The 17,521-nt window shown below is 53.0% G+C and overlaps 1 protein-coding gene across 7 annotated transcripts in view; it reads left to right on the top strand.

Annotated features, from left to right (window-relative positions):
- Positions 1–17,521, top strand: part of C2CD2L (C2CD2 like) — a 43,118-nt gene that overhangs the window by 7,187 nt on the left and 18,410 nt on the right. For 4 of the 7 annotated variants that reach the window (XM_074848796.1, XM_074848794.1, XM_074848793.1 and 1 more), the window contains exons 3-15: positions 27–146; positions 2,584–2,694; positions 3,563–3,676; positions 4,306–4,423; positions 4,560–4,683; positions 5,547–5,611; positions 6,216–6,343; positions 6,640–6,811; positions 7,571–7,672; positions 8,292–8,425; positions 8,934–9,216; positions 10,591–10,800; positions 16,870–17,038. In XM_074848796.1, coding sequence (XP_074704897.1) covers positions 27–146; positions 2,584–2,694; positions 3,563–3,676; positions 4,306–4,423; positions 4,560–4,683; positions 5,547–5,611; positions 6,216–6,343; positions 6,640–6,811; positions 7,571–7,672; positions 8,292–8,425; positions 8,934–9,216; positions 10,591–10,800; positions 16,870–16,901 — 1,713 coding nt within the window. In that variant the 3' untranslated portion in view covers positions 16,902–17,038. Of the gene's footprint in view, positions 1–26; positions 147–2,583; positions 2,695–3,562; positions 3,677–4,305; positions 4,424–4,559; positions 4,684–5,546; positions 5,612–6,215; positions 6,344–6,639; positions 6,812–7,570; positions 7,673–8,291; positions 8,426–8,507; positions 8,606–8,933; positions 9,217–10,590; positions 16,450–16,869; positions 17,039–17,521 lie in introns of those variants that run through there. The other 3 variants (XM_074848798.1, XM_074848800.1, XM_074848799.1) reach the window with 3 other exon arrangements.

The raw sequence follows: 17,521 nt of genomic DNA, 5'->3' as shown, positions 1-17,521 counted from the left end.
ACTCATCTCCTTCCTTATGTCTCTAGGTGCTAAACTGCCATCTGTCAGCTGAAGCTGTGAAATTCCCTGTCTCCGTTACTCAGCAGTCCCCAGCTGCTGTTTCTGTGGACACCTATCACGTCACTTTGGCTGTGCTGCAGGCTCAGGTAATGGTTGTAAAAAGTTCGCCGTTGAACTTGTTCTTTCACCCAGCTCCACGCTGATCGAGGAAGGAGGATCCCATTTAGTGCAAATAAAGGCCTTGTCGTGCCGAAAGAGGCAGCGTGCTGTCGCTGACGTTGGGCAGAGCAGCAGATATTCCCCATCTGTGTGCTGAGTCCCATTTTCTGAGGCTCGTTCTGTAGATCTTGGCTACCTAACGTAGCAGTAACAAAATCCAGAGAGATTTGAGACGGGGCAGCATTCTGTACTGTGTTCTTAAGCGGGCGTTTAAGAAGCGAAGGGTCGACAGAGTTCGATTCCTGTTGCGACACAATGGATAGGGAAAGACGCATCCTGCGTGTATGTACAATTACGGTGTCGTCCTGGTTGTCGGATTGAAAAAAAATCCAGGGTGAGGAGCGGTTTGCTTGTCAGTGCTTCCCTTAATACATTTTACAAGAATGTGACACAGATTTTTCCTGTGTGTTGAACATGGGAGATGCTTCTTCCAGAACAGAAGCTCTGGGAAATCGCAATGGGTGGTAACTCTGTAGTCATCTTCTGGCTGGATTCGCTTCTCCGGAATGTGATTTTGTTCCCATCATGAAGAAGGGGTCAATGCTGGAGGCGGGTATCTTGCTTGGAGACCGCGGGCTTGCTTGTGCTGTAGGGAGAGGTGGCAAAATTAGGAGTAACTCTGTGGTGGCAGAAGCTGATCCCATGCTATTGCAGGTACTGTAGTTCGAAGGTTGTTCTACAGCTCCTTCGCTCTCAGAAGCTTTCTTAAAATTGTCAACCTACGTTTATCAGATCGTCCTGGTTTGGTTTTGTGCCTCCATTCCGCGGTCGTTTAAATAGCTTCTCTCTGTCTCTCTCTCTCTCTCTCTCTCCTTGACGTTTAGCATGCCTGCTGCTGATCTAGTTGTGGGTGGCAACTGTGGTCGCTTTTCATCTTTGCGTAGTCTCTGGGAGCCGGCTGGCCTTTGCCACATCTCATCAAATTGCTTCTCTACTCGCTGGCATTTTCTAGGTCTCCTCGTTCACTCCTGCTGAAGTTTTGAGTCGATCGTTCTCGTAGAGAATTGCGTGTGGTATTGTAATTGAGGCCTTGCTGCTGCATTGTGAAATGCTGGTAAGGTTACCGTATGCCCATTGGTCAGAAGACTTCAAGTATTGTATTCCCAAATGTGCCTTGCCTCTCTTACACACCTCTCGTTGGTTACTTACCTGGCTACCCTGTCCCAGATCTGTCGCTTTCGACTGATGACCTTCTGTGTTTGTGGTAAACAAATGTCAGTCTGTCCATTACTTTAAAACTATGTTAAATTTCACTCCCATGTTTTTACTAGAGATATGGGGTCGGGAGTTCTTCCAGTCTGGTTCTGTTTCTGTCCGTTGCATTAACGATTCCTTTCGGGTGTATGGGTGTGTGACTTTTCAACTGAACTATGGGATGGCCTGCTTTGTTGTTGCAGACTGTTGGTAACTTGGATGAGTTTTCAGTCTGAGGATGATCTCCTAGAGACACATCGCTAACTTAAAAATGGCCACGCTTGTTCTCTCTGAAATCTGTCCTTGGGTTGGTTGGCGCCTCAGAGCATTCTTACTGTCCTCTCTGCCATCTAGGGTGTCTCCGTTTGGTCCCTGGCCTCCTGAGGACATCTGTACTCTGTTCAAATGCCCTCCAGGCTTCCTTGCATCCCTGAGACTTCTTTGGTGTCTTTGGCCCAATCGGGACCCTTCTAACGGTGTCACAATGCCTATCAATGCCTTTGAGGTTGCCCTTAGCAGACTGTAGCGGATCTCACATCCCTCTCATTCCCTCAGAGGACTTCCTGAGTCCATATCTGTGGCCCAGCCCAGTCATTCTGTTCTCTTCCCTCTAGCCGTGCCTCTATTCATTCCCTGTCCCTCTGATGACAAGTTTACTCAGTTCAGATCCCCTCTGGATTTATTCGTCATGTCTCCAATCCTTTTTCTGTCTCTCTGGCCCTCTCGGAACGTTTCTTCTCCCAGTCATGATGCCTCCTGAGACCTTCCTTGTGCTCCACTTCCATCTCGTCACACTTTAGGTGGGGCCATCTTTCTTCTTTTGGCAGTGGTTAATTGGCGTAGCTCAGTAAATATTCCATGTCGGTGCCTAACTCACACTTTTGGATTGTCCTGCGGGCTTTTTCTTTGGCCACAGAAAGAACCTACCTTTTTTGTCTCTGATGGTGCCTGGGTGTCCAAAGGCAGCAAGGAAGCTGGATCTGACTGCGGAGCAATGAGGCTTCTGCAGCTGCTTCTTCCCATAAGCCAAGGACCGCTTGTGTTCTTACGTTCTGTCTCTTATTGTCGCACTGGTATGAGGGCCTTTCAGTTGCTGAATTTGAAGCGGGGCAAAAAACACCTCACAGAAACAGAAACTGTTCCTGACCGTGCGTTTTTGTTCTGGGCCAGGTGGAGATCCGCTTGGAAGAGATACAGAACGAAGGTCTCCTGGTGTCGTGGACGTTCAAGGACAGACCAGACTTGAACCTTTCGGTTCTTCCGAGACTTCAACTTTGCGAGGTGAGTGGTCGACAGCAGGAGGCTGGACTGGAGTGGAGGAAGGACGGGAGGGGCAGAAATGGCGCCAAGCCGGGAGGAAGGCCGCTGTGGAGGGGGAGAGGTTGGCAACTCACTGTCGTGGCTGTTTAGGGCGAGGGAGGGGATTCTTTTGCCCTGGCATTGGTACTGGCTCGGCTCCGTCCAAACGGCACATCCTCAAGAGGGCTGAAGCAGTACCGAGGCCTGTTTTCCGAGGCTGGTGTAGCAGCTGAATGGGAGAGTGCGCAGCAATAAAGGTTTTCTGTCTGTGCAGGTCCTCCTGCCATTGCCCGGTGTAGAGCTGCGAAATGAGCTGGGTTGGCTTTGGGGTGGTTTTGGGGTTTTTGTTGTTGGTTGGTTGGTTTGGTTTGTTTGTTTGGGTTTTTTTGAGAGATTAGTGTGGGTATTAGAGGTTTAACGAGCTGAATGTCAGCGTGCTTACACTTCTGTGATCCAAATAGGTTGGTTGGTTCGTTTTACTGACGGTCTCGTTGCTTTTTCCTGAGTAGATGTAGGAATTTGGCTGTTCTCACAAAAGTGCAGTAGTACTGTCTCACGAGGTGGTGAGGAGGTGATGAACTGTAAAAGGTGTATTGTCAAAATTTGCAATGGGTAGACCACAGATGTAGAGGCTTAGTTTCTCTCATTTAGACCACTTGCATTTGCGTGCAGCTGTTAAACGGAATCTTTAAGCACTGGGGAGAGCCAGTATGGGATATGGGAGGTTATTACCGGGAGAAGGACTGTGTAGCGTCTTAGAGGCTTGAGAGGCAGTTGGAGCTGTATAAGGAGAAAATGTGTCTGCCTCATTATGACTTTCCTGCATTTTCTCCTGATTTGCGGAGAGAAGAATGAAGGGAGAGTGGATCTGTCCACGATAAAGGATCTGATCGAGGACACCATTGTCAGCACGCAGCCAGCCATGATGGTGAATCTGAAGGCCTGCACCGCCGGAGCCGGTGCGGTAAGGCGCTCGCTCCGTGTTGTTCTTGTGCCTCAAATGCTGTGCCCCAGCATGCTTCTGAGGGCTGCGACTCGGGCAGGAATCTGAGGGTTAAGACTCGTTCCTGGGCGACGGCCACATCCTGGCTTGCGCCGTTGTAAGAGTCTGGGGTACTACGGCATGGGGACTAGGGATAATTGGAAACTGGTCCGAAGGACAGCTCTGTTTGTAGCTTGTTTCCTGAACGCTGAGTGCCGGATGTGTTGAGGCAGAGCTGGACCGCCCAAGGCGCGTCTCTGTTTTGGCAGTCTCTCCGTTGCTCGGAACACTGAGGCTCCCTCCAGGGCAGCCTTTACAGTCAGGAATGGGCCATGGTTTGTTGTCTTCAGCTGTTCGTTTGGCAGCCAGCAAGCTTGTTCGTGTCTGTCTCTTCTCCTGTCTGCCTGAAGTTTCTCATCTGAAATAACAAGCGGGGGGGGCCACCGGAGGTCAATAGCTCAGGGAGTCTGCAGCATCTCTCGATAGCTCTGCGGGTATTGGCCTGTGTTGGTGCAAGGGGCTACTTAGTAGATGCAAAGATGAACATCTCGCTACTGCCCGCTGGTGTGCGAACGATAAAAGTTGTTGGTCTTGCTCTTGTCATTCCTCAGGTACCCAGCAATAAGTTGACTCGAGAGTCCCTGTCTGGAGTAGCAGTGGCCCCTCTGGGTTCTAAGCTGTTGCTCCGGAATCTTCGAGTGTTGAACTTGGCCTGTCAGGGGAAGGGAGGTAAGCGTGAAAACATTGCTCATCTGCAGGGGAGAACACGTGCGTGGCCAGATTGGAGCAAGTGGATGTTTTGAGTGGGTTTGAATGGAAAAGAGGGGTGTGCATCCACCAAGCCGCTGCCTCGTCTGTCTTGCAGGAGTTGGGGAGGTATGCTGCGTGGCAGAGCTAGACAGCCCCCCACAGCAGAAGCGGACGAGGCCAGTGACAGCTGGTGGTGCCGGTGCTGCAGCAGAGCTGGAGTGGACCGAGGAGCTCTTTCTGTAAGTGCCTGCCCTCCTTCCAGCTGGCACGGCAGAGGCAGACTGACGTGGTCTCTGGGTGTTGTTACTGTGCTGTCATAATTAATTGATGCAGACGGCGCAGAGGTGAAGTCTGCGCTGTAGGGTGGCATGTGTTTGCGTTGCCTGTGTGACGAGCTGCCAATTCCGTCGACTGGCCCTGGCACGCGTACGTATTTCCCGCTCCCCTGGACTCTCTGTGTTTTAACTGTACGGGCAGAAGCACCGATCACGGGGGATGCATGGGAGCGGCAGGTGTGCAAGGCCTGGAGCGTAAATCTCGGCCTTCTGGATGGGTCGCCCCCTCAACTTCCCCTGGCAGCTTATGCAGCCCTGCAGAGGAAGCGAACCAGAGTTCTCTTGTGCGTAGTTTGCTGCCCCTTGTCGCGTCCTCCAAAGTAGCGCGTGTGAACTGGTGATTTGGAAAAGATGATGAGGAGCGTGAGATGTGAGGGAGGGAAGATACGGAATGGGGTCGAGATGTGAGGGAGGGAAGATACGGAATGGGGTCGAGATGTGAGGGAGGGAAGATACGGAATGGGGTCGAGATGTGAGGGAGGGAAGATACGGAATGGGGTCGAGATGTGAGGGAGGGAAGTACGGAATGGGGTCGAGGTGTGAGGGAGGGAAGTACGGAATGGGGTCGAGATGTGAGGGAGGGAAGATATGGAATGGGGTCGAGATGTGAGGGAGGGAAGATACGGAATGGAGTCGAGATGTGAGGGAGGGAAGATACGGAATGGAGTCGAGATGTGAGGGAGGGAAGATACGGAATGGGGTCGTTTGCTCCGTGGCCATTCTGCAAAGATTGCCTAACGCCAGCCTGTCTTTTTGTGTTTTGACAGGGAACTGGGACCTAGAAGTAAAGAGCTGAAGCTACAGGTGCTGGGGAACAGCGATGGAGGGGGAAGTGAGTATGGGCAGCTGTAAGACGGATTGTAAGACAGGGAGACAAAATTGCCTAAGGGACTTCCTATGCTTTGAGCCTGCGGTAGTTCTGTGTTGGTACGATGTGTGATGAACTCTGCAAAGGTGTTTTCTTGCCCAACATTATGTGAGCCTCTGACTGCCTGAAGTAACTCTGGAGTCCGTTGTTCTTAGCGAAGCGCTCTTACTCTGACCTTTTCGGTACCCAGGAGGTTCCTGTGGTCTGCCCATCTCCAGTCAGAAGCGGGAAGAGGCATGTGGGGATTTGCCCCTGTGTATTGGAGGAACGTTGCAGAAGGCTCCTACCTCTGTTCATTTGTACTCGGTCAGGGACTAACTGCAGCACCTATTTTGATGGAGGCCACGCAATGGCCACCTCTGTAAGGGAGTCGATTTCTGGATGGGTAAAGAGGAGCAGAGGAGCGGTGCCCGCCCCCTCCCCCCCCCTCGAACCTGGGAGCTGCCGGAGTCGTGGCGATCTGCTTCATTGGCCCACTGGGCTGCTTCCCAAAAGCAGAGGTTGCCTGGAACACGTCTGAGGTACTGAGGTCATGTGTTGTATTTTGTTTTCCTGTTCCTTCTCACAGATGTGCTGCTGGCGCATGCCACGCTTTTGCTCGATTCTTTGGGCAAACAACCATCTGGGAGACAGGTCTGCTCGCTGGTCCCGGGAGCTGGGCGGTCACTGGCAGCTGAAGCTACTATTATATTGGAGGTGAGCTCACGACTCCGTAAGCTTGGCACAAACACCTGCTCTTGGAAGCGTTCGTGATGTGAGCCTCTAGCTGGGATGAGCATGATTGGGCCTGGGCTCGTTGCAGGGGACTGGCAGACCCTTAGGCTGAGGAGGGGTGTCAGCAGGCCCTCGGTGCCTGAGCCTCCATCCGTTTGACCGACAGCGGAGAGGGGATGGCTCTTTGGGGCGCAGAGTGGTAGCTTTTGTCACCCATATGCCCGCCTTTCCATCTGGGAGGAGGAGAGCCTCTCTGAGCTGCACTTTACTCTTTGTAGCTGCTATTCCAGGAGTCTCCTGCATCTTTGAATGCTCAGCACACCACATCTCTGCGAACCAGCATCACCCCCACTAAGAAGGTGGAGATGGACCGGACCATCATGCCTGATGGCACCATCGTGACTACCGTCACCACAATTCAGTCCCGGCCCAAGGCAGACTGCAAACTGGGTGAGGCTGCCCTGCGACGAGCGTCTCATACAGGTGGCCGCTATGGGGGCACAGGCTCGGCAGCGATATTCCTGAGGTTGCTCACGTGGGCGGTAGCAAAACCAGTTAACCGTCGTACGTTGCAGACTCACAGCTTGAGCAGCGCTGTCAGCTTCTGGGTCGGAACATGGGCTTCGTCGCTGTTCCCTTAGCGTCTTGTGGCTGTCTGGAGACTTGGGTGTAGCCTTGGGGGAGGGAGTTGATGCAGCCCTGCGTTTGGGGGGGTGGCGAGAGAGGGTTGAACCTCCCCGACACCCTTTGGTGGTGGGAGGTCCTGACTCTGGATACGCTGCCACATAACCTCTGCGTGGTGTCGGGCTGAGTGTTTTGCCACTCTTGCTCTGTTTTCTTCACTCCTGAAGAAGTTGCGCTGTATGTACTGAATGCCGAGCTGAAAGTACGTTGACCTGGCTTACTAGAGGTTGTCGCTGCTTGCAGTCTGACATCCTGATGAATGCAGTGCTGGGTATTCCGTGAGGTGGGGCTGGGAAACAGCATGAATGGGGTCTCGCGACGGGGCTGCTTCACGTGTCTTTTTCCAGTAGGCTTCTTACTACTTTGTTGCTGCAAAGCCTCACGGAGCCGGCCTCTCCAGGCTCTCTGCGAGTGCTTGAGGCTTTCTGGGGCTGTGTGTAGGGGGCCGTGACACAGTAGCGAAGTTGCCGAAGCTTTGTCTCCACTTACCGGTGACTCTGTGTCTCTGCCTCTTTCGCTGTGAAGATTCACCATCGAGGTCGCCTTCCAAGGTGGAAGTGACCGAAAAGAAGACAACGGTGCTTTTGGAGAGCAGCTGCCCTCGCGGCCCCTTGCCCAGCGGTAGCCGTAAGTGCTTGGAAATCTCAGGCTCTTACCAGAGCAACGGTGTTCCTTAGCCTTTCTTGGAGAGTGGCAGTCTGAATATAGGTTGCCAAACTTGTCTGCGTTTGCTGCAGAAGAGAACATCTGAGTGCCCCAGTGAAGGCAGGGGTGGAGGGGTGGTGGTGGGTGGGGACAGGTAAAAGAAATTCCACTTGGGCTCTCTGTTCTGTGACTGTGGGTGTTTCCTTGCTTGATGAGAACATTCCAAGCTATCCAGACCAAAAGAGCTTTGCTCACCCTGTACTCGGGGCTCTGGTTATCTCCAGGGCAGAGTGCTGCAGCCGTTTTGACGGTTTGTGGCCAAGGCTGCCTAAACTCTTGGGAGTCTTTGGTAGTCTTTGTGGAGCGGGAAGGATGTTTTAATGATATGCCTGGTGGGATGTCAAACTTTTCAGGTGCCTAAAAGGGCAGAGGGGTATATGCAGCATCCTTGCTTTGGTTTATTTAGGCAAGTCCATAATTAATTCCATTCTCTACCTTCATGCACATATAGTTGCCTCTTACAAACATTGCGGTCACCGAGTGACCTCTTGCCCGTGCTGAAGGTCGCTGCTTCAAGCGTTGGTATCTTTCTTGTGCTCAGGGGATAGCCATATGCCCAACGGCTTGGATCCGGTGGCTGAGACGGCGATCAGGCAGCTCACCGAGACGAATAACAAGCCCGCCAAGAAGACACCGACGAAACGCAGCACACTGATCATCTCGGGAGTTTCCAAGGTCTCTGGTAGTTAGGGGGCTCCATTTCCAATTTGGGAGTTTGTTTCTAGGGATGTGTGCGTGAAACCACCCTGTCCCGTAGGGATCAGTGTGGGAAGGTTCCAGCACAGACGACTTGCTCGGCAGAACCCTTTTGCCGCTTCCTTGCAGCTTGTTGCTGCTTCCCAGCGAGTGTCAAAGGTAACTTGCCAGTCTGCAGGGCAACTGCTGGTGGGAGTTTGCAAAGGGCGGCTGCAGAAAGGGAGGCTGCTGCCGTACCGGGTTGGGAACCTCGTGGAGAATCTAAGGAGTTCTCCGTGGACTTGCCTGCGGGAGTGAGGGAGGTGCTGTGGAAAGCTTTGGAATTGGCCCCATTCCGGCAAAAGAGCGACAATTGCACATTAGTGCTGTCGAGCAGCAATGATCGGAACCGGAGCATCCGTACGTAGGTGTGGATGGAAGAAGGGAGATGGACGCGATCCTGTAGACCCCATCTTCCTGTCTGTCTGACCTTCTAACCCCCCTCCAGGTACCTATCGCTCAAGATGAAATGGCACTTTCTTTGGGTTACGCTGCATCCTTGGAGGCCGCGGCATACAGGGATTCCATGGCGGAGGGCACAGCTGACCGGACGCACGATTCTACCGAATCGTCACAGCTGCTGGAAGCGTCGCCGTCGGGTCAAAGGGCCAGTCAGGAGCTGGATGAGACGACGCGATCGGACATCTCTGAGAGACCGTCGGTGGAAGATGTGGAGTCGGAAACCGGCTCTACGGGAGCCCTCGAGACCAGGAGCTTGAAAGATCACAAAGGTAAGGATAAACCGTTAGATAGTAGCTAAAGTTAGCCTGTTGTCCTTGAGAAAAAAGTGACATCCGGGTTCCCTTGCCCGAGCACGGGAGCTGTGGCCAGCTTTCGGCGTGGTGAAGAGCAGCATCTGCGGGAGCCTGGCAGAGCCTGCCTCTCTCCTACGCTTTCCTCCACAGCTTGTGTGTTCCCAAGAACCTGTTTTCTCCCCCCGGCCTCTGGGACCGCAGATCAGGCGTGTGCCCGTAAATAACGATTCCTTCTCTGAATTTGGCCACCTCTGGCGTGGAAATGGAGGCCACCTGACAATGTAGATTGTATGGGCCTTGATGCCCTCCTTTTTTCTCCGTTAGCATCAAAGCAGCTAGCGCCTCTGACCTGTCGTACTGTAGGAAGTCCACGCAAACTCTCTGCTTTTAAACGATGGAGTTGGCCTGCCCTGACTGAGCTGCTGTTCTGGACTTTCTGGGCTTGCGTCGGTTGGGCGGATGGCATGCCTTGGATTTGTCTGCTTGTAGCTGTGACGGTTTCAGTTAGCTACAAACTTAGGTAAACGAGTGTGAGCCAAGATCGATCGTTCAGCACATGACAGCGGGCCAAGTTTTGTGGGGCTGTACCCTGGTCCAGCCGGGTACAGTTTGGACCATAGTGGCCCCTTGTTTGCCCGTCGGTGGGTAGAAGGGTGCGTGGCCCAGATTCTTGAGAGACCTGGTGGGCAGGGAAGAGAAGGAAGGAAAGGGAAAGCAAGCCCCCTCTGTAGGAAACACTGTGATAGCTTTGTAGGGCATGCAAGTTTTGGATATGCCTGTTTGCACCTGACTGGGGCTGACAGTAATCGGCTTCTCCGTCCTGTCTCGCCCACGTGAGTCATTCGAAGCTGTTGCTGTTACTTGTCTCTGGATTTGGGCATCTCGTGAAACCATGGACAGTTTTTCCAGGGGCTCGATGACCTGCTCGTCTGGGTGCCCTTGAGACGGGCGAGTCTGAGAGGCCGTTTCTCTGGTGTGTGTTCCTCCTGGTGTCTCCACACGCAGATATTTCCACTTGTTTTCCATTTGTATGAGTCTTAGTTTTCTGTTGCCATTCTATGCACTTCCACTGAAGGGAGGACATGGTTGCTTAAAAGGAAGTTTTCGCAGAGAGAACACATGACGGTGTGCTTAGCGAAGCAGCTTGTTAGTATTGCGGTCTGTCCTGAACATAAACTTTGCCTTGCGGCTGGGAGCTGGGATTCACTGACCTGTGGTGCGCTTCTGCCGCTCAGAGCGGAAGAGGTGTTTGCCGCTCATCCGAGAGCGGCCGGGTGCGCTAATGCTCCCGAGACTTGCCAGGACAGGATGCTATCGTGGTTTCCGTCTCCTTCCTTTCTGTCTCTGCAGTTAGCTTTCTTCGGAGTGGTACCAAGCTCATCTTCCGGAGAAGGAGCAAGCAGAAAGAAGCGGGCCTGAGCCAGTCACATGACGACTTGTCCAACATCACCGCCAACTCTGCTGCCAGGAAGAAAGCCGGCAGCTTCTCGCGCCGCCTCATTAAGCGCTTCTCCTTCAAGTCTAAATCCAAACCCAAAGCTAGCGACAGCACGACAGCAGGTGAGAACTGAAGGAGGGAGAAGCCCATCGGAAAGATTGAGCAGAGATCCTTTTCTAGTCTCTTGTCTTCCCACTCCGCGGTATCTGTGACCTGAAGTCCAGTTCCTTCCAAGCTTGGCTGAGGGAAGACACCCCGGTGCTTTATGCCATGCGGGGAATGGAGGTGGTGAACCTGGGGCTTAGGCCACTTGTTTGCATTGGCTGAGCCTTCTCGGACCGTCGTACCCCACCGTGCTCTCCCAGAAAATCCAGGTGGCATGCTAATCCCTGTGGGGGTCCTGGGAGCTGCGGAAGCGACTCCGCCTGTGTAGCTGTCTGGCATTGCTGGGTGCGTCCTGGAAAGCGGGGAGGGGGGCAGATCTCGAGTGGTCACCCTCAGAGTTAAAGATGAAGAAACTACCAGGTTAGCTGTGTTGCCAAGAAGCGTGGGATGTAGCCTCGCTTGGCTCTTCCAGCGAGAGAGAATGACGTGGTCGCTGGCCGTCTAAATGCTCTCGTTGCTTCTGCTCGGTGCAAAGGCTGTAACCTGACTTAGGTGCGGTGCAGCGTGGGGCAGTGAGCCATCAGGAGAACAAGCTGTGGTTCTCCACCCGGCTCTGCCGCTGGAACGGTCTCTGGTTTGGTGGACGACTCTGAGGGATGCCTTCTTTCTGTGCTGTGCTGATGAAGGAAGGAGTCTCTACAAAGACAGAAGTTCTAACCACTGGGCGAGTTTTTGTAGAAGCCCGGGCCCTTGCAAGGTCATCTGGTCGCTGCCGTCAGTGCTGCCATGCTGTGACGCAGCCCTCCTTCTGCATCCGTGTTCTTGCATGGGGAAGGGGCCGTGCTGCCTGTGTGCACCAACCGTTATACGAGCAGAACCCTTTCTGTCGGGAGCGTTGCTGGCAGGGCACCAGGCCGTCCTCTGCACCTGCGGAGTGCCTGGCCTCTCACAGTTCTCGTGACGAGGACCGGCACTGCGCTGGGGATGGATGGCGAGGAACGTGACAATGCTCGCAAAAGGGCAGTCTGACGTGGAGCCTGAAGTCACATGGCAGAAAGAGACAAGAGTTTACATGTTTTCACTGATGAAAGGGTTTCCTGTGGTAGAAGGAGCCTTTCTTGATTGCGTCTGGTATTTCCTTTCTTCTAGCAAACCCGATCCAGCACGTTCAAACGGTGGGCATTTCTGCAGCGTGTGTTTGCAGAGGGAGGCACATGGGGGAAAATTGAATCCTTGTGCGGGAGGATACTGCCTTTCTAGACAAACAGTTTTCTGGTCGTCTGACATGTTAACATCGCGAATATCCCCAGAGGCCCCGTTCGGATAGCGCGACGACTCTCTTTGGAGAAATGCTTGCGCCCCATTGGTGTGCCTGGTTTGAACAGAAGCTCCTGCTCTCCTGTGGCTTGTAGAGTTAAGGAGATGGGCCAAAGGGGAGGAAAAACTTTGCTGAAGAGCGATCGCCTAGGCCTGACCAGATTTGCTAGCTCTGCTCTCCTGTTATGGTACCTCCCAAGGCGAGGGCTGCCGCCCCGCCTTATCCAGGATGCAACCAACTGAAAAAGCGGTGGTTCCCTCAACGGCACGCGTAAAGTAACATGTCATGTTCTTCAGAAGGACAAATCCTGGCTGGTCAGTGCGTGCCATTTCCAAAGACCAAACATGTTTGGTGTGCTGCTGTGAAAGGATTTACAGGTGGGAGTTTCAGGGCGTGTATCAGAAAATATCTGGAGGTAGGGAAGGCCAGAGTCACCCGGGGCTCGGATTGAACGTGCCAGTGCGTGCCAGCAGGAGGGACTCTTTCCTGTTTTTCCTGCTGATTCCCGGCGAGGTTGGGCATATGTGAGAAATGGGACTGGTCCAGCCAGCTGACAGGGAACCTCTTCTCCATCTGTTTGTTTTGGTCTGGGAGTCTTTCTGTCATCCCCAAGCTCCTTCATGTCTTTTATCCTTTGTTTCTTTTGTCGTCTGCATGGTACCGTGGCTTCGTTCTCAGCTCTGTGCGCTACGGATGTTGGCACACTCGCCATTTCTTGCCAAAAATAGTTTTCCTCGATGCAAGCGATTGGTTCCCGCTGCGGTGTCGGTGGAAGTTGGTGCTCTGTGGCTCGCCTCTAGTGATCCGGCTGCCGGAGTGATGTAGCCTCCTTTGCTGGGTTGGTGTGGCGTCACACGCGGTGCTGTCCTTTGCAGACACGTCTTTGTTCTCCCAGCCTTGGGGTTTGGTTCCAGTTTGGCATTCTCTCTTGCACCACTGTCCCCGCTATGAGTCTGCCTCTGTTACTAACGGTACTTCACGCTCCATTTTTGGTTTTTGTTTGTTCTTTTATAGTATCGTGTCCAGGTTGCTTTGAATGAAAAGTGCTGGCTGAGCCCGGACAGCACCACTTCTGTAGCAGGATGGCTGTGAAACCTTGCATTAGAAATACTGGCTTGAACGGAAAGGAAATTTCAGAACAGCCGGTGGCTCTTCAGTTGCAGGTTTAATTACAGGACCTTCCACGAGTCTCTTTCAGTAGTCCTGTATTCTTTTCTTGAAACCGCAAGAGCAGCTTCAGCTGTCTCGGTGCAGGGCAGCTGGAGGCAAATGCCCGAGGTGTCTGTCTGCGCTTCTGAAGCGTGAATAGGGCTCATGTACACGAAGAGGGCTGCGAGGCCGAGCGAGCGTTGTCCTTGTCGCTGTAGACTGGAGGTGGAAAAAGTGAGCGAGGCTTGTGTCTGACAAACGCGTACCTGGATTTCAACTGGAATATTTCGGTCTGTCTCAGAGGAAGGAGTTGATAGGAAAGGTAGGAGTAAAAATGAAACCTGAGTTCTTTGCCAGCCTAGGGGACCAAGCAACCCTTTCTAGCTATGTTAAATGGGCCATTCCTGCCATTCGTCTGTGGGCTTTCCTGAATTTGGTCCCAGTTTGTTGGCTCCAGGCTATGCCTGCTCATGAATCGCAGTGGAGGTTCTGTCATTGATTTTGAGCTTCGACCTGGCAGAAGACTCATCTGGGAACCTCCTGCATTGTGGTCCCTGGAACGAACGGAACGCGGGAACACGGGACGGTCGGTGTGTCTCTTCCCTTGAATTTTTGGCACTGCTTTTTATCATGGGCAGTAAACTGCTATGAAAGCTTGTGTCTGGTTAGATAGCTCGCAGAGGAAAGGGATATCGTCAAGGGCTGAGAGAGCGCATCCCCAAATGTTAATTCCCGCATCTGCTCGTATTTCCTAACAGAGATGTACTTTCTGCCGTTTCGTTGCTTCTCAAAGTTGTACGCTGTAGGACTGATATCGTAACCTTTTATGTTCTTCTAAATGTTCTCGGTAAGTGCAGAATGTTTTTCAGGGTGTTTGAGTCAACTGCTGTTTGAGGTCAGCTAATGTTTGAGGGACAGAGGGGTAGGGAGAATGGCTCAGGTGCATGAATCCTGAGTTTTTTAGATCCGATACGCTCCCGATTAACGTGTTGATCCTTGCTCTTTATATCCGTACATGGCTTCCTTTCTCGCATGCACGGTTGTGTTCATCCCCCGAGTAGCAGGCAATTGGTTTTGTTAGTCCTGGCTATGCAAGCACGGTTTACTCTCCCGGCTTCTCAAAGCCAAGAATGGTAATGAATCTGCCTCGTGGGAAAAGTGTGAATATCGGGCTGAGAAACAATTCCTCTATCCTAATCTCCTCCGAAGGAAAGGGAAGGTCACATATGTCTTTGTCTTGACAGTTTCTGGAGGGCAGAGTCCCAGGGAGGTCACCCCCATAGAACTGCTGCTTAAAGAAATCTCTTTTGTATTTAATCCCTGCTTGTGCTTCTGGCTTTAGGACAAAAGAAATGCTATTTGAAATCTGCTTTTCCCTGTTCCGCTACTTCTGGATACCCATGCCCTTGCCTTGGTGCCGTTGTGGGGTGTGTGGCATTTTGTAATGCCCGGGACCGCAAAGCAACCCCAGCGTGCGGTGTGGGCCGCCTTCGAACTTTTTTAGTCTCGATTGATCTGCACTTGCCAGGTTGCTGTCTCAGGGTAGGCTCGATATTTGCACCTTGTGAAATCGGTCCTTGACCGACTATGTGGAGGAGGAGGCGTGGCAGAGTGGTGGGCTTGAACGCACGGAGGCTTCTGAAGGAGTTCAACCTGCTTATGAGGGCCTGCATTCCAAATGCTACGTTTTGCTGCCAGCTACACAAGTAGAAACGGTGACTTGGTGACTGGTAAATGAAGCCAAAGTATACATTTTGGGTTTTGGAGGGTTCTTTTGGGGTTTTTGTGGGTGGTTTTTTGTTGGGTGTTTGTTTTTTTTCCCCCCGTTTTTGCTGAACAGCGTTGCTAGAACTTACCTACGCAGTGTGTTTCTACTTCTCTGAAGAAAGATTTCTCTAGCTGTAAGTATGCTTGTAAGTATATTTCTGTCAGGATACATCCTCTCCCTGTGTTTTGGTAAGGCTTTTTAAGAGCTTCTGCATTGAAAAAGCCCTGGGAATCAGCCTGCGAGGGGCATCCTCTCGAGGCGAGAGAAAGCAGGCACAGGAAGAGATGGAGAGAACTGCAAAAGCTCAGTGATTTGGGGGTGTCATATGCTTTACTTGCTGGATGTCTGAGGCCCGATACTTGGAGAGGGTGCTCAAAGGCCGCATATTTGAGGACAGAGGGATCGCGCACACGCACACGTGCTTGCACGTGCTTGTAACTGGAGCATGCTCAGCAAACGCCCATACTGGTCACGCTGCAGAGCGACTTGAGGACGACGGGTGGGTTGGGAGAGCGGCCTTACTGGTTTCTGTGGCACCCACAAACTATGTCTTACGTGGACCTCTGCAGGGGCAGAGTCTTGAGCAAGCGAGTCCAATTTCTGCCCCTGCAAGCACCCTCATGCTGCATATGTAGTTGGGGATGGAGTTTTCAGAGAGATGGGCTGAAGTGGGGGAGAGTGAGGGCAGACTACTAGAGAGCTAGTCAGAAAACAGTTCATGGGAGGGGAACATAATGAAAACTTCTTCAGACCGATAGAAGAGGACTATGGGCCCACGCCGTTTCTAGATGAGAACTGAGTACGCGGCAAAGTGTATGCTTACAAATGTTTTCATTCTGCTTTTTTGTCTGGAGCGATGCCACTTCCTTCCTGCGATGGCTTCTCTCAGTTCATTGTTGGCTACACCTACAGAGAAGTAATTCCTGGGTCACTGGCGAGATGCCTGAACATTGGGTGGCTGGCGTTTGCGTGTTTGGGGTCTTTTGCATCGTTCTCCCTTCCCTCCCCCTAGGTCACAGTGAGTGTTACGGTAGAGTAACAATCCCAGTGGTGGTCAAACTTCTGGAAACTTTGTGTACTTGCGATACCGTAGCTCTTTCTACAGGCATGACTGCTCCACACAGCCTTTCCTTGCTCATACAGGTACTGGACCAAATACCCACGCTGAATTTGAATTAGCGCCCCTCCTTGTGCGTGCTCTTTTGTACTTTGATGCCTTCTTTCTGGGTGTATTATTTTAACCCCAGACTGTTCAGAGGAAAATTAAAAAAAAAAAAAAAAAAAGAACTGTGTAGCTATTTAAGAGATGAGAATAAAATGACTTAATTTGGACTAAATGAAGTTCTTGCACCTTTGTAAATGTTGAAGAAGAATTCCATTGCTGTGTAATGGCTGAACCTGTTAACTTATTAAACCACATGGAAATTAAAACCTGACCCAGAGTCTGACTTTATACCGGCTGGAGTGCAGCGAGTTGTGGCCTCTGGCTTCTTCTAAGTTCAGGGAGGATGTGTAGTCCTCTTTTGTAAGACTCTCATCTCTGAAGTGTCCTTTTTGCCAGGTGCAGATACATGGGTCTACAGTCTATAAGATTGGGCCAAGGACTGTAACCCTGTGGAGGCAAGTGATTATTCCTGAGACGGCAACGTCGGCCCCAGAAGGCCTGAGCTGAGCCGAAACCTTCGGCTGGCCCTGGACGTGCGGCAGTACCCTGGGAGAGTCTGTTACGGCTTCTCGGGGCGCCCTGGCGGAGTGGGGAGACCCCGCCCTCGCCCTCTTCGGCACCCGGTTCACATTTTCTTCTCCCTTAGCCTGCTCTGCTTTTCCTTTCTCGTCCTTGCTGTGTTGCAGGGCCTACAGCTGCAGCTGCAAAGTCAAGGTAGACCAGAGGGGCGGTGGCCGTGCATTTCTGCTCCGGGAAGGGCTCATCCTGCGGGAAGGAGGTGGTGGCGGGCCGACACGCTGTTGGTGCTGCCTGGGGCCGGGGGTCCGGTCTCCCACACGCTTCCTGTAGCCCGAGGTGCTGTCCCGCTGTTGTTCCGAGCCGCAGAAGGGCTGTGAGGGTCGGGGAGTCGCATGTGGGGCTGTGTGTAAGAGAGGGAACCGGGTAAAGGAAAAACCCTGGCCTGCTGCTGCGGGGGGGCACGGGAAGGGGGGGCTGGGGCAGAGGAGGCGGGCGTCAGCACGGGGTCCGGACTCGGGCAGCTGCCGGCCAGTGGAGGAAGCCCGGAGCGGTAGTCTCGGATCACCGGGCTTTTGGGGGGCGATGGGCGGTCTTTCCTGCAGCCGCTGTCCCCGCGGGAGGGGGAGTTTCCTGCCCTCGCTTTGGAGCTCTGTGCGGGGTTCGGGCCGCCCCAGCCCGGGGGACGCGGCGGCCTCGCCGCCGCCGCCTTGTGACCGGGACGCGGCGCTGCGGCGCGGGGCCCCTCGCCCTCCGCGCCCCCAGCCCGCGCCCACGGCCCCTGCCCCGCCCCTGCGCGCGGCGGCTCGGCGCATGCGCACG

The sequence above is a fragment of the Strix aluco genome, chromosome 23, assembly GCF_031877795.1.
Source record: "Strix aluco isolate bStrAlu1 chromosome 23, bStrAlu1.hap1, whole genome shotgun sequence".
Lineage (NCBI taxonomy): Eukaryota > Metazoa > Chordata > Aves > Strigiformes > Strigidae > Strix > Strix aluco.
Note: the sequence above shows the minus strand (reverse complement) of the source record. Positions and strands in the feature narration are given on the sequence as shown.